Genomic DNA, 25,903 nt, shown 5'->3' with positions numbered 1-25,903 from the left:
AAAATTTTAAAAATAATAAATCTCATTTACATTAAAAAAAAACAATGAAAAGGCTTAGAGACTTCATTATATGTTTAGGTTTTTAGTACTGAACACCAGTTGTAACATTCAGCATGTGAGTCTACTGACTGACTTGCTTACACACTGTGAAGAAAAACATCGTGTTCAAACATTAAGTACGGGCTCTGTGAGACAAAATGATAAATGTGTGATACCATAAAGCTGTGTAACATGGGTTTTTGGAGAAAAAATGTATTAGCCCAAAGGTGTGATAAAAGACATGGCATTTCAGATTTTTGTGAAGGATGAACAGAACCTGGGTGATAGGAGGATAAGCATTCTGTTGAAGGCACCAAACTGGTTTAAATAAGGGTACAGAAAAAGATGGTTAAGCCAAAGTCAAACTACAGAGGAATGGAATTCCGTTGGTTCAGATCCTGTTTGGTGAGAGAAAGGCTTCTGGAGTGGCCCCACAGGAAGGACTGTTTATGACAAAATAAGTTTACACAACAGAGAAATTTGAAATATGCAAGTAAATAAAACCATTATATCTTACAAAAAGGAGAAAATATTATGTCAAAAGTGAGCTTACTCATATAATGTTTAATACTTTTGTATACCTGGCAACAAAAGTCAGAAAATTGAGAGTAAGGGCATGAAAAGAAAACCAGCTTCTTATTTCTAACATTCCCTTAAACCAACATTAAATCTAGGACCAAGCACTTACATTACATGATCTGTTCCCCCTCATTCCTAAACAGAAATTACATGTGAGACATTTACTACGAAGTGAAGAAAGAGTTCTTCAATTTGCAGTGTCCGTATTACCATGTAACAGTCTCTTCTGTTCATATACGGGTGATGCTTTGCTTCCTCCATTCCCGATTCATTGCGCTACTGATACTCATTTAAAGACAGAAATATTGGTACAGCTCTTACGCAAATCTGACTCTTTCTAGACAAATTTCTTCAAAGTATAATCATGGGTGCATTATTTTCTGTACCTTTTCATGAAATCTGAAGGACCAATAACATTCTTAAGCTATCTGAAACAGGCCATAAGCCTGCCAATATTAAGCAGCCCACAGAAACTATTCAAGAATTTGAGTTTGATAGTAGACAGGGCAAGAGGATCAATGTGTCTGTTTTTGTGCCAAACTAACATCCCTCCAAGACAAGACTCTCCCCTCTGTCCTCACCTCACTCACCCTCAAGCACTCTACCTGGACTATGATGCTCTGGCCACGGTGGCCTCGTTGCCATTCCTGAACACAGAGTCACCTACGTCTCAGGGCCTTGCAGCCCTGGATCTTCAGAGCTAAATCCTCACCTCCTTCAAGTGCTTAATAAAATCTTACCTTCTCAATGACCACCCCATTTAAAATTGCAAACTAGGTCCCCAAAACTCATCACCCACCTTTCCTGCTTTTCCCCAGAGCAATTACCACTTTCTAGCAACTGTATAAATAACTTCCCTTACTAGAAACTCCGTAAGGCAGAAATTTTGGGGTATTTTATTCTTTGATGAATCACAGGTGCCTAGAAACAGCACCTAGTAAACATTGTGGGCACTCAAATATTTGGTGAATGATTAATAACATTACTCTCTGCTACAGTAATCTCTGGGAGTAACACAACAGCCCACTATCCTCTACATCCTCGACACTCCCCCAGGGCACACTTTCCTTAAATGACCTGCTTGTATGTGTGTTTCCTATGGACTCTGATTCACAGTCAAACATGTAGTGAGAAACTCAATGTTTGCAGAATTAGTGAAATCCAAATGTTCTGAAAATAAGAGATTAAGTTTCTCTCACGCTAGGCCATTTCTATTATAAAACCACACCCAGGTAATTAATTGCAGATATCTCTTTTTTAAAGGTCACCTTGAGGCATAGTCAGAAGCCTACTGCCCAGTTCCACCTTTTTTTCTTTAAGGGCAATGAAAAGATGTATTCAGTGATGCCGTAAAAATAAGTATTACTTAACCCACTCAAATCTAAAAGAAATCAGGTCACGTTTCATCAAGATCAAGAAGCAGGCTTTATGAGAAACGGTATTTATCACTACTTTTGGTTAGATTTTTATTATCCTCCATTTTGAGAAAGAAACAATGTAGCCAACACAAGTTTGTCATACTAACTCAAAGTTTTAGGGACTACTTTTGAAATATTATTATTTAAAAGCAGGTGCTCACAAGTTTTTCAAACAGCCACAAACCTTCGACCTGCCTCCCATTTGAGGTGAAGTCTGGTTTCCCACGCCCTGCAGTCTGGGGTGGACTTAGTGACCTGCTTGTTAACAAAAGATCAGAAAAGGTCACAGGTTTCAGCAGGTTCTTTGGGAACGCTTGCTCCCTGCAGTGTCCTCTCTGGATGCTCAGTCACCACGCTGTGAGGAGCCCATGCCACATGAAGAGGACACATGAAGGTGCTCTGGTCAAAGCCTCAGCAGAGCCCAGTCTTCAAGTCCCTCCAGCCCAGGTGACGTGTGAGTGAAGATGCTTCTAGATGACCCCCAGCCTTTGGAGCCTTCCCCAGTTGCTGGAGTCTTCCAAGCTCAAGCCCCAGATACTGTGGAGCAAAGACAAGCCATCCCTGCTGTGCTCTGACCGAATTCCTGACACACAGAATCCATGAGCATAATAAGATGGCTGTTGTTTCAAGCCACTAAGCTTAGGGGGTGGTTACAGAGGCAGCAGATAAACCAGAAAATGAATGCTAACCCAAAGCCTATATTTAATTACCATATTTCATTTTCCCTCTACCAGTAGGGCCTAGATTTCATTATTTAGCAGTTAAGTCATTTATCCAGAGGTCACGGATCAGACGAATCCATGCTCTAGGATAGGGCAAAGAAGTTATCCAAGGAGTGGATAGGTATTACCATTCATTTTTCAGTCACCTAAATCTGTGTGCTGAATCAGCAAGGCTGAGGCACCTTTGTCAAATAACTAGGTTAAGTGCAGGCTATATACTTACATACCTGAGTATGAGCATATACACATGCATGTACATACATAAGCATATATACACATACGTGTGTGTGTGTATGAGCATACATGCATACTGAGGTCCAATCACACTACTTCCAGTAACACCTTATAGGAAAGAGAGAAGATAACGACGTAGCTGTTGTTAACAGAGAGCTTCTCACAAGGCTCCGTGCTGTGTTCATGACTCTAATGGAATATTTTCTTCCCCAAGGAATCAATTTATGAAACTGAAAATGATCAACACTTACAAGAGATAACAAGAATGTATGTACCACAGATTAGTAAAAAATATTATAGTAAAAATCTGATTTAAGAAAATAGGCTTAAATTAAACAATATCAGATATACCACTTCTTTCTTGTTTTTCAATACAAACCAGGTAATTTTACTGCAAAATTATTATATAACAGAAGAGTGGAGAGTTCAAGGCTGATAACATGAACTCTTTTACAGGAGTAAAACTGATTTTAGAAGCATTAAAAATGCAACAAGCAAATGTATGTCTCATACTCACAGTGGAGATACTTCTAAAAGTAAAAAAACCCAAAAAACCCCAATTGCTCCCCTTTCATTATATTTCTGTAGTCAACACTGCCCTCTAGTGGTATAAAATAAAAGTCAAATGGCAGAAAGCAAATACCACTCATCATTGTCCTTTTGTGTATTGTTAAGTCAGGGCATCTTGTTTGGACTACAAATTCCACTAAAGACAGAATAAACAGAACTAGGATGATCTTTATTACCTACTATATGTTCAACTAGAAACGCTTTTAAAAGGCATTATATCAAGGACACCAATTCATGGAAACAGCAGCCTTTAAATACTATGGGAATGAAACATCACTACACAGTGAATTACATCTTCACATAAAATTATGCAATTCAAGAAAGACCCTGAAGACTTATCACCTAAGTCTTAGAAGGGCAGGTAGGATAGTGAGATTAAAGCCTCGCCACCTGCAGACAAGAAAATTCAACGGGAAGTGAGCTAGGCTAGTTCTTAGGGCATGTGCAATCACACTGAAAAGTGTCCATAGAAACCAAGGCCTCATCACCTGCCAGCTCTGTCCATTGGTATATCTGAAACCTCATTTTAGGGAAAAGGCTCAAGAAAAAGTGCACGTTTGGTTGCTAAGTATTTACTGCACCCTGGAAACTTTCCAGGAAAAGAAAGACTTACCAAGGGTGGTGCCATCCTGCCCCATGATGCACTTCATGGAGGTGATGATCTGCTCCACAACAGGGGGTGACAGTGACGTGGCATACACTGCACTGTGAGAATGTGTCCGCAGATAGTCGATCAGCTCCTGGGGATTTCACAGAGGCGGGTCATTAGAGGAAATGTGTGAATTCACTGGCAGGGTCACTGCCTTCCTCCCAAGTGAAAGAGGCCTCCTCCCTTCAACAGCACTGGAATAAACACATTAATCTGAGACACAAGGTCAACCAGCACAGTCAAAGCATACTGTTCACAACTGGGTCAGACAGATGACAACGTCCTCAGGTTTTGTTTTGTTTTTTAAACATGCCATAACATGGAAGGGAGAAAAACTAGTTTTACAGAAGCCCTCTAAATTTGGAGAACACATCATTTAATGTTATAAACAGATCTACAATGCTGAATTAAACAAAAAGTGTTTGGATTGCTTTTTAGATACAATAACTAACTTCTAAATGTTACAGAAAATATCATCTGCATCTTACCATATGCCTGCAAAGCCCATCCTCACATCCCTGAGTAAGAGAAAGACAGTTCTCTATATCAGTTTAAAGATATTAATACCCTCCAGATACAGATTTATAAAATGGTAAAAATGTGGCAGAAATTAAACAGAAATTCATTGTCTTTCATGAGAACACTAAAGCCATCTCACTGAATAAAGAAAAATCTTGTCTGTCAGCTACAAAAATTTCAAAACAATCAGTTGTAAATCCCTATTCCCTGATACCTTTTAACTTCAGTATTTAAATAAAATGTGCACACAAAGAAGCTTATGTGCTAGAGCCAAAACAGGAGACACAAAATGTGGCTAGAAAACATTGTATCACTTCAAAAATAATAAAAATTATACAAAACAACAATAACATAAATATACCATACCTCAATGATTTCCCAGAGTATTTTTTTCCTATCCTTTGGTTTAGCAACAGATCTTACCAAAAAGCAATCAACTCTCCAAAATGAGCCTGGTCCCTTTAACAAAAATTTGAGGTAAAAAATCTACCAAACTTGACTGAAGCCACTGATAATGGGGTTTCTATGAAAGGCAATCAATTATCAAGAGGAAGTCCAGACTTTATAACTCCTAACGTCAGATTTTAAAGAGGAAATGAAGGACATTTATGAGCTCCTTCCATGTACCGTGTACACATACCTGACATACATTATTTTTTTCCTAATACTTGGAGAGTTTTTAAAAAAACAGTTTTATTGAGACACAATTAATATGCCATAGCATTCATTTTTTTCTAAGTGCACAATTCAGTGGCTTTCAGGACATTCACAGAGCTATGCAGCTTTCATCACTATCTAATTTAAGAACATTTTCATTACCTCAAAAAGAAACCTCATATCCATCAGCAGTCACTTTCCACTTCCCCATCTCCTCAGCTCCTGGCAACCATTAACCTACTTTCTGTCCCTCTGCCTTGCCTGTTCTGTCATATAAAAGCAATACTATAATAGGTGACCTTTTGTGATTGACTTCTTTAACTTAACATAACGCTTTCAAGGTTATTTCCACCTTGTAGCATGGACGCATATTTATTTTTTAAACCCTTACTACAATCTTATAAGCTAGGCATATTTACCTCTGTTTTACTGACAAGGAAATTGAAAGGTTAAATACTCTGCCCAAGGTCTCACAAAGTTAGGGAAATACTCAAACCTAGGGCTGTATCTCCATGGTTCAACCATTCCATCACGCTACATTGGTTCTCAAGTACCCCAGAGTTCATTACGTAATTTATAAACTGGAAAATACAATGCATTGCAGTACACCAGAACTAGCAAAATAATCTTTTTTCTTGCTGTCTTCCTGCTCATCCAAGATACATTTGAGTCCAAGAAACAAACTGGCCTTCCATCCCTATTGGCTCCCATGACAACCCCACTACTTTTGAAACAGTGAGCACAACTCGAACCCAACAGAAGACTGGCAAACAGGCAGCACCACTGTGTGTTCTTTCAGACAAGAGGGTATTCTGTACTCAAACCAGCATGTAGTTTAGAAAGAAGCTCCAATAAGAAAACAACACACAATGAACAGAACCAGCCTTTAGTTCATCACAGTCACTCACCAGGCAGCTGAAGTGTGAAGCCTGCTGGCACTATAAGCCTAAGCCACAAACAAATTTAGGCTCTCCATATCCAAGTTCAGGACTCTATCTGCTAAATGTGAGTAACCAAATCTAAATCTTGTAGCTATACCTTTATAAACCTTAATTGCTTGATTCTCAGGGCCCATTTACCTTCTTGCCTCCAATGTATCCTCCAGAAGCACCAAAGCTCTTTGTGAATGTTCCCATCATAATGTCAACATCCTCAGGATCCAGGCCAAAGTAATCCACCACACCTCGGCCCATGGGGCCCAGGGCCCCAATGCTGTGGGCTTCATCTAGATACAAGTATGCCTTGTACTTCTTCTTAAGGGCAATCACTTCAGGAAGGCGAACAATAGATCCCTCCATGCTGGCAAAACAGGGTGAAAAACACACACGCTGAGACTTCTTAACTCTCAAAATTAGAAGTCAGCCACTTTATTATTATTACTAATTTTTTAACTTTATTGCTTTCTTATATGCTCTGACAACTCTGCCTCTGGTTTTATACTGGCAAAGACAGATGATGCTATGGCTACGTAGGTGTCTAGAGGAAAGGAGACTGGATCTTTTAAAACAAGCACCAAAACACAAGAGACCTTAATTTACCATGGAGGGATAGAGGTCAGAGCAGATTCTCCTAAAGCTTGCAGTTATAGGCAACATTAGACTCTACGTGACACTGACCATGTAATTAAAATTACACAAAAGAATAAAAAACATTAGGAAAGAAGAGAATAAATGCAAAGGCTGCAAACAGGTAAGCAAAATAAAATATTTCTTAAAATTAAATGGCATGTAATTTGTTTTGACCTATTAGAAAACAGATTCCAACTCTTGCCCCTAAGTATAAACCCCCTCTACAACAGTGGAAAAATAAAGGGAAAAATAGAAGGGGAATTTGGATATAGCGTGATGGAAAGAATAAAGAAGAGCCAGGTATTTAAACAAGTCAGAAACCCTGTCTCCTCGGTTTCCAGGGTGGGGGTCTCAATTAGCGTCCCCTTCAGCTTAGCACTTCCATGACTTCATGGGGGCAAATCAGACATAACAATAATACAGCAGGGTTACCTATATATTCCCTCCACAAGGATGAGAATTTTCTTCCAGGGCCTTCGTGTCCGAGGCTGACCGTAAACAATGGCATCTTTCAGCAGCTTCTCTAGGCTCTGCATATCTACCGCACACAGAAAAGAACTTCAGCAGAGTGCCTTCCTCTTTTCTAGCTTTATTCCAGAAATGCACATACACATTTCTTATTCAGGAAGTATGTCTCAGACAGCAAAGGACATTAACATAATTAGAACTGGGCAGCAAAAAATAGGGCAAAATGGGTGAGCTGCTGCTAGCTTGAATTAAAATCTCATCTAAAATGTAACAAGTGTTCAAAACCACAGAAACTTCACTAAGTGAGTGTGGCACAGTTGGTTCAGTTTGTTAGCATGCTTATGAAATGACCAACGTATCATGTGAAATTGCTTCAAAAAATACACCAATCTGGGCATGCATGAATCTATATGTTAAGCAAGTTTGGCAACCAGTTGAGATTGTCCCATGTTTCACCTGACCAGCTATCTGTCCACGACTAAGTTTTTGTGACTCTGTTGGTCCTTAAGGTGGTTAGCAGGTCTAGGAAACAACCTGGCTGGCACTACCATTAATGAGGAACATAATTTTCCTGTTAATTAAAGATTAATACTTTGAAGACCACTGTTACCACCACAATAGATTTCATACTTAAAATATCTGCCCTGAAATAATGCCCTTAAGAACCAGCCCCCCCAAATCTATGCAACATTAAGTCTGGTGTGTATTTAACAGTGGTGGGAGGCACTCATCAAAAATCTGATTTCATATTCTTTACTAGTCATCACTGAAGGAAAGGGTTACAAAGTTACATGAATTTGCTCTTTTCATAAAAGGACTTTGGTAGAAAACAGAAATAAGGTAATAAAAACATATGCCACAAACACAAATAAGACGACCAAAAGTTGTGACTATGCTTACACCTTCAGTTATTTATAACAAAACAATCTATCTGCTACCTAACCCAGAGATAGGAGACACTCCCACAGAAGCCAAGTCTGATCTGAAGCCACCAGACCTGCTGCAGAGGGCAATGTGTGGCAATCAGCAGGAAACAAGTGAAAATGGACTCATTGTTTTCGTTTCTTCTGTTTATGTACAGAAAGGAAGAGAAAAATAAATACTGATTCAAAATTTTAGATGAAAGGAAATTTCCATAGTAGAATGCTTGACCATATACTATCTACTAAGGAAAAAAAAATTCAATCTCTCTCATAGTATGCTCTTCAAATACCATCAAAAGATTTAAATAAAAAATATACCACAAACTACCAGAAGAAAGAAGAATAACTTTATGATCTTAGAATGGGGAAGGCCATTATGTAAATCCAAACAAAAGTGACAACATAAACTTCATAGTAAGTCAGCACAGCAAGACACTAAAAATAAAGTAAAAATAAAAAATATTATAACATAAAAGACAGGATAACTAATATAAAAGGCTTTTATAATCAGTAAAAAGAGAAACAGTTTGAAAATGACCAATCTACAAAGAAATACAAAAACAGTAACTGTATAAAGAGTTGCTAGACATCTAATAATCAAAGAAATAAAAATTAACATGTTATTGGACTTAGTAGGTTAGGAAAGATTTACGTGGTGCATAATGGCCTAAGTTGGCCCGTGAGTGGAAATAGTCACTGTTTTTGAGTTGAGCTGTTGAGTAAAAATTTGTACAGTGCTTGGAGACAATTTGGAAAAGTATAAAAAATTTACACCATTTAAATTAGGCATTCTAAGACTGCTAGGAATTTATCCTAAGGTATTAATCAGACCAATGAGCAAAAATGCAAATGTAGGTAGTACTATTTCTAGCAGAAAAATTAGAAACCACCTTGATGTTCAAACTGGGGAATGGACTGGATGAGGGCACCTCCAGACACTGCCGGCCACCCTGGCATTACAGGAGGAGGACAGTCACATGTACTGCCAAGGTTCCCGAAAATGTGTTGGAAGAAAATGGCAGGTCACACACAGTGTTTCATAAATCTCATTTACATAAATCGAAATATTATTTGTATCTTTCTCACTGTAAATTATTTTAGACTAGACAAAGACAGAAAGAAGAAAGTTATTACCATTCATAAACCTTCCATTCAGAGGCACAGACCTAATATGTGGGTGTATATTCTTTTAGACTTTTGCTTGTACATGTACACACTGTGGTAAAAGATGCTAATAAACATATAGTTTGATGCTCTTTCCTCCCTACATGTGAGGTTTTAACTAGGAAAGTTACACATTTTTACTGTAAGTGATTATTTTAATAGTACACAGACACTTCCATTCAGCGAGAGTTCTGGCTTAGAGCCACCTTTTTCTGGGCTTTTTTTGGCACCCATTCATATCTGTATTTCAGTATCCACCCACTGTATTCTAACCACTGGTTTGTCTACAGCCTCCTCAGCAACCAGTCAGAGATCCTCGAGATCTGGGAACCTGCTTTATTCACCTCAATACCCTCAGTGTTATGGCAAGAAAACACCATAGGCATCTAGTAGATATATACTGAACAAGTGATTTATAAATAAAGGAGATGAAAAAGTTCAAAGTCAAAAAGAGAACAATGTTTTACTTTATACCAAAACGCTTCCTTCAGCCTTTATTTTTATTCCAATGAGGAAGAGAATAATTTTTAAAAGACTGGGCTAGAGAGGTTTTTTTTTTAAAGTTGCTACTTCAGTTTTATTTACATTTTCTATTATTAATGTAACTAATGTTACCACTGCCACTAACCCAAAGAATATTAAACACTAACTAAGGCCAGCAGTGAATTACACAACAAACTCACTGTTGTGTTTGAAGATTCGAATGGTTGCTCCTGACAGTCTGGCTCCTAGGACCAGTGATGCATGGTTCAGTTCATCACTCAGAATCAGGCAACCCTGCAAAACCATAAGCACAGGACGGTAAGAAGCCGGGGGAAAGGTTTAGTTACACAAACTACAAAATGCTAAAATCATTAATTATCTCTTATTAACAAAAGCTTGCACAACAGCAAAGCTATCAATTTCAAGAAGTATACATTCTCTTCTCATTTTTTTTTGCAAAATTAACTTAAAAGTAGATGTAAAATTCTAGCTTTTTAAATTAATTTCTTTGCAATTGGCTTTAAGTATTCAGAAATACAGCAACAGGCTTTTAATACGTAAAATCTAATATATCTGATAGTCTTCACAGGATTTCAGTTTTGTTGGTTCAATGGAATTCCATATAAATTTTGGTTACGATGTACTACTTTACTACCGGGAAAAAGTGTTTGAGGGAGAAAGCAGCTGAGGGAGCAACGGCTGTGGAGACAGTGCATTCTTCCTCTCACTCCCACCCATATCCAGAGTTCAATGAGGATCCCACTTACTAATCTCTTCCCCAAGTGATACGGAGTGTAGGCCCCAGTTTTGCCCTTAAAATCCCTGAACAAGCTTTAGTTTCGCATGTAAACGTGGGTTTCTGCAGGGCAACTAGAACAAGAGGAAGCTCTCAGGGTTTTTATTTCTTCCCAGTTTTCACTCATCCATATCTCATAGGGCCCTTCAACCTGTCTAAACGGGGTAGCAGGTTTTTCTCTGTCAACAATAGCCTCAAAATATCCAATCAAATGAAAACAGGTGCAGAAAGTATCAGAATGTTCTCATGAGACTAAAAGGAAAAGAGAAGAGATATATGTCTACTTATTACACTCTTGGAGGGATACTTAAGAAACCTGTAATAGCAGTTGTCTGCCTGAAATTTTTATATGTAAAGTTTTTATTATAAAGCTAAAAAAGCTACCTAGTTAAAAATGTGCAGATTAAAAATGAAGACAAGTAGAGTTGGAGGTACCAATGTGGACTGACGGGTTTTAAAACTTACCTATGTACCCACACATGCACACTACCCAGAGATGTGTGTATGCATGAGTTAGTACATATGCACATATTTTTCTCACTCTATTCATGGAGGGGTGAGAAGCAGTGACATTCTAGTAGGATTAAACACACTAGATCTTGGTTTCTAAATACTATCCTCCAATGAAAGGAACCAGGACTCAATGGAGAACTAGTTGACCCCAAGCAAACCCACAGGTGAAAAAGAGCCCAGAGCATTTTGTCATCCTACAAAGTAAGAAAATGTTTTAGGGAAAAATTTTTAAATAATAATAATTAAAAAAGGATGGGTGTATATTCAAAGGGCAAAGGAGAAGGGAGAAGAGGGTTGAGAGATTATTTGAAGAAATGGCTAAAAACTTCCCAAGTCTGATGAAATACCTAGAAAAATCCATGAATTGGATGTATATCCATGCACGAATGCATGAATATACCTTGAAGAAGCTCAATGAATTCCAAGTAGGATTAACTCAGAGACCTTTACCAAGACATATTAAAATCAAACTTCTGAGTGAAAAAGGAGGACATTATATAGTATAAAAACGTTCAGTACAGCAAGAAGATGTAACAATTATAAACATTTATGCACCTAATAGTAGACCACCAGAATATATGAAGCTAGCATATGCTACAATATGAATGAACCTTGATGACAATATACTAAGTGAAACAAGCCAGTCACAAAAGGAAAAATACTATACAATTCTCCTTATTATCAGGTGATGAGAGTAGCCAAAATGACAGACAGCAAGCAGAATGGAAGCTGCAAGGGGCCAGGGGGAGTGGTGAATATGGGAGTTATTTTTTTAATGGGTATAGAGTTTTAGTTTTGAAAGATGAAGAGTTCTGAAGATAGATGGTAATGATGGTTGCAAAACAATATGAACGTACTTAATGCCACTGAACTGTACAAATAAAAATGATTAAGTTGATTAAAAAATTTTTTTAAATTAAGTTTACAATAGCTCTGGCTTGCCTGAATGCTTTACAATACAAAAGAAGATATGTATGAGGGAGTTTTCATAAATGACAAACTAAGTCTTACTTTGCTGACAAGAGCAGGAATGTTCATTGAATTTGTTGCAAATCCCATGCCGTATGTCATAGCAGCTTCTACTCCCAAGAAACTTGCCACAAGTTTCTCTAGTTCTTCATGTTTGTCCAGGTTTCCTGTGTGAAGAATTAATGAAGTCAATACCACCAATTCCCCAACTTAAGAATTACTCATTACTTCATAAAAAGAAATCATAGTCTATGTGTTACAACCTTGTCAGACGACAGTCTGTGAAGGAGTCAGTACCATGAAGAGTAATAGCTTGTAAAGAATACAATAGTTAACTAAAGAGAGAGTGTGTGGAGAGGGCGGGATCTGGAGGATAAGAGACTGTGGAGCGAAGGTGCAGGACTCGGTCAGATCCTCAGCTGATCCCACTACCCAGCTGAAGGGCCAGACATGTAACTCAAGCTATTTTGGACACTCTATCCTCAGTCACAATGCCCTACCCAATCCCACTTGGAGCTGAGATAAATGACAAGCCCTCCCCAAATCACAAAATCACAAGCAAGTTAAGTATACATTTCTACTGTAAGCCACTAAGTTTTGGAATGGTTTGTTATGTATCAAAAGGCAAGTTAAAAAATACTTTCCCTTATTCTGTATTGTGATTTTACATCAGTGCTCAAATCCTTAAGGACCAAACAACTGGCTAAATGCAGAAAGAAAAGATGCTGAGAAAGAAGACTGTTGAATTTGGATGTTATATGTCCTTAAAACTTAAGCAAGTCATTTAACCTCTCTAGACCTCAGTTTCTTATCTATCTACCTCATGATATCATTGTGAAGATCAAAAGCGATAAGATGTTCAAGCAATTTATAAAATATAAAGTGCCATAAAGATGTAAGATATGATTACGCTATGTCATCACTGCACGATGCACTCTAACCACATCACTGGGGACCCTGAGAGAGAACCACCCAGCTGCGTGTGCCATTCCCTAGGCCCGTGAGAAATAATGAATTGTTGTTTTAATTCACTAAATTTGGGGGGTGATTCACAGTAACAAATATCCAGAAAGTTGCTTTATAATTTCTGTGGTTATCAGTTTCCTGGAACAAAATGGAAAAATCTAGAATCTTCCTTTGAACTTAAATAAATTAAATCTCTTTGTATAAATTTGTTCACTTTTATATTTTATAGACATATAATAGTAATAAAAGAGTTAATATCTATTGAGTGTTTATCATGTTAACACTTTACACAAATTAGCTTTCTTTTCTTTCTTTCTTTCTTTTTTTTTTTTCTTGGTGCTGAAATCCATATTTAATTCTTGAAACAGGACAATAAAGCAGGAATGATGATTAGCCCGAGTTTTCCAGTGTGCAAACAGGTCAACCTTTACAGGTCCCTGGGCCCAGCAGTACTCTTAACCACTATCATTTGCAAAAGCCAATTAAGTTAACATTAAAGTTATAAATGAAACAAATACTTAATGGAACTTTTGAGATATTCTACATGTTTAACATTATGGAAAAGATAAATATATCTCAAAACACAACTAAAAGCATTAAAATCACTCATCCCTTCAGAAAAATAAAATATTCTTTACTTGATCTAAACTTCATGGCAAAGTATGTATTTGGATGTTTAATATTCTAGCTCTGTATCAGTATCATTCCTGAGTAAAAAGGTTAAGAACATCAGCCGGCCAAACACAACCGACACTTACCAATCTCCTGCCGGGTGCTGCACACTCCAACTCCATACTCCTCCAGGACTTTGGCAGCTGCCTCCTGACATGATCCAGTATTCCGTGCAAATCCAAGATAGTTGTAGGAGCCCATGTTTATAACACCTTTAATTATGTTCCCTGTGTACCTGTGTTTCAATATAAAAGTTCATGAAACCCACGAGCAAATCAAATACCTACATGTGATAATAAACTTATTGGTAATACAAAAGGAAGTATACAGGGGGTAGAAAGAATATGGTTTAGATGAAAAGCAGCTCAAACTCACTACCGATTAGGAAAACGGAAGTTAAAACAAAATGCCGTTTTTCACTTATCGATAGTGATGTTTAAAAACTGACCATATCCAGTGCTGGCCAGCACACTGCAGATAAGATCAGTCAGTACCCTTTTTTGGAGGGCAGTTTAGCAGTACTAATCTATTAAAAAATATACATACCTTTCACTCAGCAATTCCTACATACATATAAAAGGATACTTGCTTAAGGATCCTTTAAAAGTCACTACACAACCACGTCCCTTTCCCAGGCACACGGACTAGTGATATTTCACAGGTGGAAGTTTAGTCAGCCTAGGACCCCAAGTGAGGACAACATGGTTCAGAGGCCCTACCAATCTAACACTAACATGAAGTATGGACAAGAAATAAACTGCTGTGTTCTGACTGTGAGATTTTGGAGTTTTTAACATAAGATGATGCAGCCAAGACTGCTACACACCTTATATATCTATCTATACTGTAGAATACTAAGTAACCACTACATAGTGTGAATACACACAAGTTGCCTTGAATACACACAAGAAGGATGTTACTGATTATGTTAGCAAGTTAAAAAAGCAACATGTAAAATAATTTCTATAGTATGATCTCATTTGTGTAAATCCAAAACTACCTGTGTGCAACCCCAGTAATACACGACATACATACCCCACAAAAAACATCAGGAGGAATAATATACAATAAACTGATAACAATGGTCACCTCTGGGAAGTGAGGATTTGTGGGGAAGTGGATATGCAAAAGGACAGTGGTCACAGTTGTCATAGGGGAACTTCAGTTTACCTGTATTGTCATTAAAAAAAAAAATGACCACACAATCATGTAATACTTGTACAATGTAAAAAATAATAAAATTTTACAAATACAAAAAGCTCTCTAAACAATTCAATCCATTTAAGTAAAAACACTCCATATATCCTTGAATCTTTGTGAAACCAAAATATCCAGAAAAAAATTCAGACACTTGATTCTGGTAAATGGCATAACAGAAAAGACCATTTTTCTTCGTGGGTTTTTTAAATAAGTCAATTTTTGTTTTCAGCTATAACCGATCACAGTAACAAATGTAATAGAGAAATGGATTTTTTAAAATCTCAATAACAATAAACGAGACGCAAGGAAACTAATCATGCTGTATTGTACTCTCAGCTTCTACTTTTATTTTGACAGAATACATAAATTGCAGTAGAATATTTTCTGAAGTGAAGAAATTCTTCATTAGTTGTCAAGAAATAATTTCCCAAGAGACTCACTTGAAAGACCAGTTGTAATCATGAGACTGTCTCTCCATGATGTCCACCCTGGCTCCAGGCACACTGCAGATGGGTCGATTCCAGTTGTCTCTAATCCTCATGTAGAGATTCCTTGTATAGAAGTTCTCGAAATCCTGATACAACGACACAAAGTCCTGCCAACAAATGGTGAAATACTTTCTATAAATTTAACTGAGTTCTTCTGAAAAATTTTACAACTTCCCCTTCCATATTGTAAAAGGACTTTAGAATGAGAGGTCAATTATACAGAACTAACTCATATGAAAAACATTTGGAAAGGCATCAGTTTTTAATCTATCTATCTATCTATCTATCTATCTATCTATCTATCTATCTATCTGGCTGTTTGTTTGGTTAGTTCATGGAGGCACTGGGGATTGAACCCAGGACCTCATGCATGCTAAGCACATGCTCTATCACTGAGCTATACCCCCACCCACTATGTCTATTTTAAAACAACTCTTAGTCAGGTAAAAGTCACTTAGCTTTGATGGTTGATCTGTAAGAAATGGTTCCAAGTAACAGAGAGTTACTGTATGACAGCATTAAAGTAAAGCCTAAGAACTGTACTTAGTAAAGCAGTCCTCACAAAAATAAAACTTAGGTGTACAATTCTGTCATTAAATGGTCTTCCTTCTTAATAACCTTATAAAAACTGCTGTTTTGCCCCTTCCCCAACAGTAACACATTGGGGGAAATGCCTTAAAAACCCTTATAACTCCAATTTCAACCAAGAAAAATAATTTCAAAATTAAGATTCCATCCTGTGCATATTTTCAAGGATCAAAATAAAACAAAACCAAAGAAAAATTATAAACAAGAAATATTAAAAGGTAGATTATAGAAAGACACCTATTTCAGGTTTCCTTCCTTAGATGGGAGTTTAAAAAAAAAGAAATCTCAAATTGAATTTCCATGATCAAGGATTTAAAGCTCTTCTTTTCTCTCTGAAATTAAATTATGTCAAAATTTAAATCTGTAAAAAATAACAGTCATAGTGGAGGTGTAATTACTGTATAATCTTATGTCCCACGTGGTATGACCACTGCTGAGGACACACCATGACCAGACCACATGAGATCTACTTGAAGGTAAAGGGCAAACCAAACAAAAAGAAAACCGTACTACAGTTTTACAATAGCCAGCAAACCACCAAGCTTTTAGCCCTCACATCTGGGCTTGATGCCAATCTAAATCAATCTGTTAAGTAAGCTAATCAAAAACATTAAAAGTTTAAGCCTGTTCTGTAAAAATTTTCATTGCTAACGAAGACTCTACATAAAACTTTAAAATTAACAACCTTCTATGACATTGGACTCTAAAGTGCCTACTAAATAAGCCTCACAGTAGATAAAATCTTAAACAAAGCTAAGCAGAGTCAGGAAGTACTCAGGAATTTCTGGTACCCGATACCATCTCTCTGGCAATTGGTTCTAATATTTACATCTCCTTAAGAGAAAATATCCATAAATAATGTCTCTTTCACAACTGGAAATTTATTACTCAAATACTATGTCCCTTTTGATAACCTTCTTTTCCAATAATACTGGATGAATTAAAATTGAAACAGAGACATCCAAATTCTACGTAAGGACTTTCTTTTAACTATTATTCACCATGTGTTTATTCCAAAAAGGAAAAAACAAAAAAGTAGTCTCCACCTCTTTTCAATTCACATCAAATAGGGTAAACAGTACTAACTCTTCTTGATTTCATTTCTTTATAACTTTCTAAACACTGCACATTAATGCTAAAGGTATTAACACATACACTTGAGAGAGAAATACTCCATCATGGACAAGTTTTTATTAGCAACAAAAAGCATTTTTTTTTTTTTGCTTTTACTATATAAATATAAAAAAAAAACAAACTTGAGTCTAGTCCTATCGCACAGAAGGGTTATTAAACTCCAAAGAGAAAAGGGCTACAGGCCAGAATGAGATGAGCTTTGAGTAACTACTGACATAGCCATCTGAGATTAGGAGGGCAGGGATGGACTCTGATCTCCAGTACAGAGACAGCCAAGATCAGGGAGCTCCACCTCTCCTTACAAAGTCTTAGAAAGACTAAGTCCCTAAGGGACCAGACTTACACAGTGAAGAAGCTGTCACAGGGAGGGATGTTAGAGATCAAAAGCAGGTTGGACAGAAAGGTAGAAGAGAGGGACTCATGGCCAGGGTAGCAGCTTTGACTGCAGTTGGAAGGTTCGGTAGAGAGCTGAAGGGAAGCTCACCAACTCCCTGCAGCCTTGAAATGAAGTAAGAAAGGGGATGGAAGGGGACCGCTTTTTGTAGTTCTAGTTCTAGGCAACAGCAGCGTCTGTTTCCAAAAACATCTCATACACTTTAAATATTCTAGGACTAGGGTTAAACTAGAGGACTTATCTTTTCATTCATTCTTCCAAATATCTTTTATTGTGCACTCAATATATGTTGAATTCACTGCTAGACTTGAGATACATTAAAGAACAGAATAGTTCTCTATGCAAACAGTGACACCCCTACTGCTCCTACCCTCACTGCCCCACCCCCATCCCACTCCACGTCCCCATCCCACTCTTCTTCCCCTTCAGTTTAGTCACTGTGAAATGACTTTAGTCAGGGCTGACCCAATACTCATTTGCTCAGACACTGAACAAACATTTACTGAGCAATACTTTCCAGGAACTAAGTCAGGCACTGGGGATAAAAATGAGTAAGACACAACCTCTATACTCCCAAAGATCTCTTAATGTGGTGGAGAGGCACACAAATGAAGTTACAATACAATATACCAAGTATTGTAGGGGGCTGCTTGCCCAGAGACAGTGCCTAATCAGTAGCTGAGCGGGTACAACAAGAGTCAGTTCAACCAGTCCTACGGATGCCCTCTTCATGGACACTTTCTGAAGATCCTCGCAAACCCCATGTACCAGCACACAACCAGGACACACAGAGAACAAGACCTTGCTGACACCACTCTGGATTTTTGGGCTTGGAGTACTCACCATTTAAGAGACTTCTCCACTAGCCTCAAAGGAAAATAATTCAAATTTATGGATTTGTTATTTAGGGATCAGTGAAGACCTTACCAAAAGTAATCTGGGGTCATCTTAATAATTAGCCAATAAATAATCTTTATTGTTTAAGCCTATTTTAGGCGAGTCTTCTAGAAAACATCTTCTATATTGTTTAAAATAAATAGGTACCACCTATTTTAGTGTCTACGCAGGCCTTAAGATCACAGGGTAATATACTATAATAACCAGTGGGATCTAGGCAGCACCCCAAAACCCAACACGTTAATACATCTGCAGGAAAACTATGACTGTTCATACTAAGTGGGATGAATAAGAGCTGAAAGAGCAACCCATCTCTTCAGGTCAGATTTTGCCACCACATGTGTTAAAAAAAAAAAAAAAGCTTTAGTTTTCAGATATTTTAGGACATTGACTGTAGACATGGGATTGTGAACCTTCTGGAAAAATACAGGATGATCATGACAAGTGAAACCGTCCCCCGAGAGTTAACAGAAGCTGACAAATAAGAGAAATTCTTGAACTTTTCTTACAGAACAACAGATAAGGGAATAGATTGCTAAAAACCCTTTGTTTGCAAGCTGTCTTCATTGATTAAAATCACTTTAGTTTTGTTTTTGTTTTTGTTTTTTTCTTTTTTAACTGCATGCCTTCCCAGCTTAAACAGTCCAGTTGTTTCACAGGAACTTGGAGTCAGCTCCTGCCCAGTGTGAGCTGGCTGGGGGCTGGTAGGGACCATCAACCCTAAAACTGAGCCTGGATGTCCAATGAATAGGCTTTTGACATCAGAGGGCTAGAAAACTCTACCCTTAGGTCAAGCTAAGCAACTCCATTTTGAATATGCAAAGCATGTAACCTAGATGTGCAGAACACAGATTACCTCACCTTTTCCCTGTCTCCAGTCACCTTTCTCCATGCCTAAGGCCACGCTGTTTATCCCATAAATACCCTAACACCCTCATCTTCAGGGAGGTGGATCTGAGACTTGTTCTCCCATCTCCTTGCCTGTCTGCCTTGCGGATAAACTCTTAGCTATAAATCCTGGAGTCTCAGCATTTGGCTTGCCGCACACTGGGCAAACAGACCTGGCTCAATAACACAAGTATTATTCTAGTATTTGCATTTCTATGTAGCACACTAACCCTCTGCATATAAATAAGTTTTGAAAGCTAAACCAAACCAAACCAAAACAAAACAAAACAAAACAAAAAACCGACAAGGGAAAAGGCTGAGTGCTACTACTTAAAGAAGTTGACTTTAAAACAATCGTCCATGTTTAAGAGCAATTCAGGCCAACATAGATGACCTGATACTTTCATATGATGATGAAAAAGATAATGAATAATCACATCAACAGCAACAAGAGTTCCCATTTACTGAGTACTTACGTCTTGCCAAGTGTTAAACACACGTTTTCTCTTAAATATCTCTGAGTCCTCTTACAGAAGCTACTATTCCCATTTTCAGAAAGGCAAAATGGCTTTCCCAGTTAGAGAACTGGCCAGAAGCAGTGCCAGAAACTGACCCAGGTCTATGCTCCTAACCCCAAGGCCACACTGCCTCCCATTCTATGCTGCTACTAAATCAACTGAAATATTTTCTACAGCAGTCAAAGCACTTTAAGACCACTGGGCTACTGGCCTTCCCACTCCTCTCCTATGTTCTGCCTATGGCTAGCGTGCCTGTGGACACACATGCACACAGAAACAGACATACACACCCATACACACACACACACACACACACACGTATGCGCACAGGAGCCAGAGGCTAAACTTATACTTCCCAGACACTCTTGTGATAGGCTTGTGGCTATGATGTAGATTCTATCCTTAAGAAGCACACACAAGATCTGGAAGGTAAGGCCACTTTTCTGTACCAGTATAGGAGGCATGCTCCAGCAGATCGTCATGATGGCAGCCCCAGCTAGGCTTTACATTCCACTGCCTACACACCAGCTTTGTGACTGTGGATTGGCTGTGATGGCATCACTTGTAGCACTCATGGCAGGACCACTCCCCTCATCTGAGGTAGCTGCTTAGTTGAGGGGAAGGGAAGGCCCTAACTTCTTATTTCCAGCCCCTTTACAATGTATAAATGCTAATTCTGTTTGCTTGAATAACCTACAGTGATACTGGTTAACTCTATTGAACTTAACTGTTTCAACAGCACATTCACTGTGATTATTTTTGAGAACTAAATATTTAGTAAGTTATTATCTGTATTTTGTAGATTAAAACAAAAAAATGTGTCCAGGTCACACAGGAACTCAGTGATACAGCTGAAACTGAGACACTAGCACTATTCCAAACTGAGCCCTACTTCTAATCCTAGTAAGAATTCTCAGCACCAGTTCTAACTTAACAACTTTAACTTAGTCTAGAATCTAGGGCACAAATCTCAGCATATCAACGGACTAAATTTCTCTCAAAAAGGAGCATTTGAGGCACACAATCACTGCTTTGATGTTTGGATAAAAAGTTTGGCAAACATGCTCAGAAATGTTTCAGGGCCTTCTCAAGATAAAAATGACTTAAAGTTCCATTTCTGACCTACTATCTCTGATGCAGAGAAAGAAATGAGGGTAAAGAACTCTAGCAGTCAATACACAGTCTCTAAAGAACGAATCAGAATCATGGAAAAGCTTCACTTCTTTCATTAAAAACTTGGTTAAGTAAAGAAAAATGGGGTAGAACAAATAAACATGTACAAAATGATAGCATATAGTATCTAGATCTTCCTCCTTTAAAATGGCACACTTATTTTAAAAAACAACGTACTCATGCAACTGGACATCAACAGGTAAAAAAAAAAAAGAACTTTGATCTAAACCTTACATCTTCTACAAAAATTAACTCAAAACGAATCAGTCTTAAATGTAAAATGTACAACTATAAGACCTTTAGAAAAACCTTCCTTCATTGCTGGTGGGAACGTAAAATGGCACAGCTGTGGTGGAAAAGAGTTTGGTGATTTCCTCAAAAGGTAAAGATTGAACTTCCACAAGACACAGCAATTCCATTTCTAGGAAAACAGCCAAAGGAACCTAAAACAGATATTTAAACAAGTACTTATGTATGAATGTTCACAGCAGCACTATTCACAAGAGCCAACATGTGGGAACAATCCAAATGTTCACCAAGAGATGAACAGATAAAACAAAGTGCAGTATATACATACAATGGAATAGTATTCAACAGCAAAAAGGACTGAAGCATTAACTCATACTACAGTGTGGCTGAATCTCTAAAATATAAGTGAAAGAATCCAGACACAGACAGTCACATACTGTATGATTCCATTTTTACAAACTATCAGGAACAGTTAAGACCATGGACACAGAAAGCAGATTAGGGGTTGCCAGGGAAAGGCTAATGGGAAGTGACTGCTTAATGGGCCTGGGTCTTCTCTGGGGCTGATGAAATGTTCTGGAGCTGGATATGTAGAGGGGATGGTTGCACAACACTGTAAATGTAGTAAATTCTAATGAACTATATACTTAAAAATGGTTAAATTTATGTTATATAATTTCTACCCTCAATAAAAACAAAAACAAAAACAAAAGCAAAACAGTAACCCCCAAAACCCTCTATTAGAAGTTTAATGAAGTAAGAAATAATTCAATCTCAATCCAATCATCCATTTGTTTCCCGAGTTACTAGAAAACAGTGTTTTATTATTTTCAATGACTCTGCCCCTCCCTCCATATAAGAGGCAGCTCCAGGCATACATTAAAACACTCGGTTTCATCTAGTCTTGGCAATTAAACAGGGCAGTCCATGACGTAACACGCGGTACTGCTGAGGACACTGACGTTCACGCACTGAAGGTAAGTGAAATGAGCAGGAGCACAGGCGGGCCCAGCATCAATGCCACTTCAACTAGATTCTGAATCACCCATTCCTTGCCACTAGAATACTAAGTGACCAAAACTTGATTTCTTTATGAGAGATGCCACCCTCGACCCTCCAATAAAAAGTGTACCTCTAATGCTGCTGCCATCAGTGAAGAGGAAATAAGATATGAGAAAGTGAAGGTTCTTAGAAAATACAACTTTTAGATAAATAAAATGTGGATTATCCAGTTCAATAATGGTTTGGAGCAATGACATGCAGAAATCCTCTGTTCAACAAACTATCTTTCTTAACATGAAAAACTGCCCATCAAAGGAGGTAAAAATTTACTGGAAACTAAATAAGCACCACATTAGGGGTAGAGAAGTAAAAGCTGAACATGCAAGTAGCCTGCAGTGAGGGGCAGGCTTAAAAGCAATGGTTGCAAACTCTGAAAAGCTGGTAATGGGGCCATGTGAAGACACATACATCAGTACAGAAAATTGGCTGAATAAGTCTGTTCTTACTCTGTATTCAGACCAGTCTCTCAGCCACAGGGGATTAAGTGAGGTAGATGACCAGAATCCCTAAGGGAATGTTTTACTTAAATTTCAGAAGTCAAAAACCAGGGCCTCACTTTCCTGAAGCCTAGTTTATTTCTCCCAGGTAAAAACAGTTACTTATTATAACGCAGGGAAGCAACATCTTGAGAAGAATAATTCCTATCACAATCTAAATTTAACTTACCAATCACATTTTTATACCTAAGTTTCATTTTTTTACAGATCTATACCATGTCCAGATACCTGCCTTTTTTTCTTTATATTATTAGATTGAATCACATGAAATTATCATTTTAGCAGTTCAAAAATGGTAAAATATTGGCAACTTCATGTGATTCAATGTCATATTTATTGTTTAAAACACAATGAAAGTAGGAAAATATATCCCCACAAACTCGGGACAGGACAAAATACTTTAAACAAAGTACAAAAAGCACCATTCATAAAGGAAGACTGATAAATTTGCTCACTTCAAAAGAACTTCTGTTCATTAAAAGACACCATACAAAGAGTGAAAAGATAAGTCACAAAATGGGGGAAGATAGCTGTAAAATGTCTTCTAAAATACTTAAAAATTTCCTATAAACCACTAAGAAAAAAACAGAAATCCAACAGATAAACAGGGAAAGGATTTTAATTGGCACTTCATGAAATAGAAGCTTCAAATGATGATTAAACATATGCAAATATGCTTAGCTTAATTGGCCAATAGAGAAATGCAAATTAAAACTATGAGATACCAGTCATAAATACAACAGGACTGGCAATATATTTTAAGTCTGACAACTGTAACTGTTGGTAAGAATGTGGAACAATGAGAATTCTCAAACATTGCTGGTAAGTATATAAAACAGTACAATCACTTTCAAAAATAGTCTGGCACTGTCTGGTGAAATCAAACACATGCATACTCTATAACCCATTTATTCCAAGCCTGGAGAAACTCATGGATACAAGCTCAGGAAACACATCAGAACGTTTACAGCAGCTTTATAAGTCACTGATAAAAACTGGAAAAAAAAATAAACAAACCAAAAACCTCAATGTCCACTGACATCAGTGTAGATAAATAAATTGTAGTACACTCTGAGATAAATAGCAATGAAAACAAATAAAGCAGACTTCCACAGCAACATAGCTGAATCCTATGTTAAATATACAAATTAAGGCACAAAAACCATACACAAAGCAAATCCATTTATATAAAGTTCAAAACCAGGCTTAACTAAATTTTATTGTTTATAAATGTTCACACAGGTGATAAAACCATAAAGAAAAGTCAGTACAATGATTATCCCAAGGGAAAGGGATAAGGTATGACAGAGAAGAGGCATATATACATATACACATACATACCACACACACACACACACACACACACACACACACACCTTCTTTATCCAATCATCTGTCGATGGACATTTAGGTTGTTTACATATCTTAGCTATTGTAAACAGTGCTGCTATGAACACTGGGGTGCACCTATCTCTTCAAATTAAAGTTTCCTCCAGATATATGCCCATGAGTGGGATTGCTGCATCATATGGTATGTCTATTTTTAGTCTTTTTTGAGGAATCTCCATACTGTTTTCCACAGTGGCTGCACCAACTTACATTCCCAACAACAGTGCAGGAGGGTGCCCTTTTCACCACACCCTCTTCCATGTTTATCATTTGTGGACTTCTTAATCATGGCCATTCTGACTGGTATGAAGTGATATCCTACTATAGTTTCGATTTGCATTTCTCTGATAATTAGTGATACTGAGCATTTTTTCATGTCATGGCTGCTTACTCACATAAGCATTGATTATATCCACATTTGCCTTGTATTAACCTTTCCAGATGTATGTTGCGTATTTGTATATATTTATATATAACCAATGAAGAGGTTAAAAAGTAAGCGTTTTCCAATAAGCCTCAAACTTTTATACAGAAGGAAAAAATATTTTTCACAATATACAATTTACTCTGAAAGTTTAATCTGACAGTTTGTTGAGCCTCCTGGCTCAACAGTGTGTAACCCAATTTATGTAACCTTAACATCTGATCACAAGAAAATCTACTTTATCTAATGGCACTAAGATACTTAACTATCTGGAAAAGATGAGGGTGCTTCAGAACTCTTAGCCACTGAAACTGAAGGCTACACATCTGAAACCTTCTCTTTAAAGACACACTAATGCTGTTTACAAGTTACAACAGTACTGCTGAACTATTTCAAGACATTTGGTGATAATAAACAGAATACTGCCTATTATCAAAGACAGGCTAATAAAACAAAAGTCTATAGTGTTTTGAATTTTTATTGTGGCAACACCTTTTCTAGAGAAGGAAACAACCTCATAAGATATATCTAGAAATAGCCGAAACATGACAAAACTGTTTCAATACTTAAACTAAGAGAATTTGAAAATCCCAAATAATGGAGTCATCTCATGGTTAAAAAGCATTATACGACTAGGAGTATTTATCTACAAACCAACAATGTCATCTTTAGCTTCTTTAAAGAAGACAATTAGGTGAAATAATCTGTGAATAGAAATTAAACTGGTGACTTTAAAATCTTTGAACTGTGGTTAATTAAGAGCTTTCCCTACTGTTCATGTAAGTCATACTACTGTCTGTTCTTTCCTGATTTTAATGTTATAGGCAGGAAGCTACTTCTTTGCTGTTCCTATGACATCAGTGAAAGTATAAAGATTTCAAGATTTCAAAAACACTTGTTTTCTCTAGATCTAAAACTGAGCCATCTGTGTGTTTCTATGTGCATATGTATTCACAAACACACACACACACACACACACACGACTGTGAATATGTCAATTCAAAACTCAGAACTTGTCATTGTTATTATTACCATCACTCACAATACCACTCACATCTTAAACATTTATTGCATGTCTAATATGTGCCAAGTA

General features: G+C 37.4%; 1 protein-coding gene across 1 annotated transcript in view; it reads right to left on the bottom strand.

Moving 5' to 3' along the window:
* Positions 1-25,903, bottom strand: part of SPTLC2 (serine palmitoyltransferase long chain base subunit 2) — an 85,850-nt gene that overhangs the window by 36,786 nt on the left and 23,161 nt on the right. The window contains exons 3-9 of the mRNA XM_074365189.1: positions 15,550-15,704; positions 13,996-14,144; positions 12,314-12,438; positions 10,194-10,287; positions 7,388-7,493; positions 6,467-6,686; positions 4,176-4,302 (exon numbers count right to left, since the gene is read on the bottom strand). Coding sequence (XP_074221290.1) covers positions 4,176-4,302; positions 6,467-6,686; positions 7,388-7,493; positions 10,194-10,287; positions 12,314-12,438; positions 13,996-14,144; positions 15,550-15,704 — 976 coding nt within the window. The remainder of the gene's footprint in view (positions 1-4,175; positions 4,303-6,466; positions 6,687-7,387; positions 7,494-10,193; positions 10,288-12,313; positions 12,439-13,995; positions 14,145-15,549; positions 15,705-25,903) is intronic.

Source organism: Camelus bactrianus, chromosome 6 (genome assembly GCF_048773025.1).
Source record: "Camelus bactrianus isolate YW-2024 breed Bactrian camel chromosome 6, ASM4877302v1, whole genome shotgun sequence".
Classification (NCBI taxonomy): Eukaryota; Metazoa; Chordata; class Mammalia; order Artiodactyla; family Camelidae; genus Camelus; species Camelus bactrianus.
Note: the sequence above shows the minus strand (reverse complement) of the source record. Positions and strands in the feature narration are given on the sequence as shown.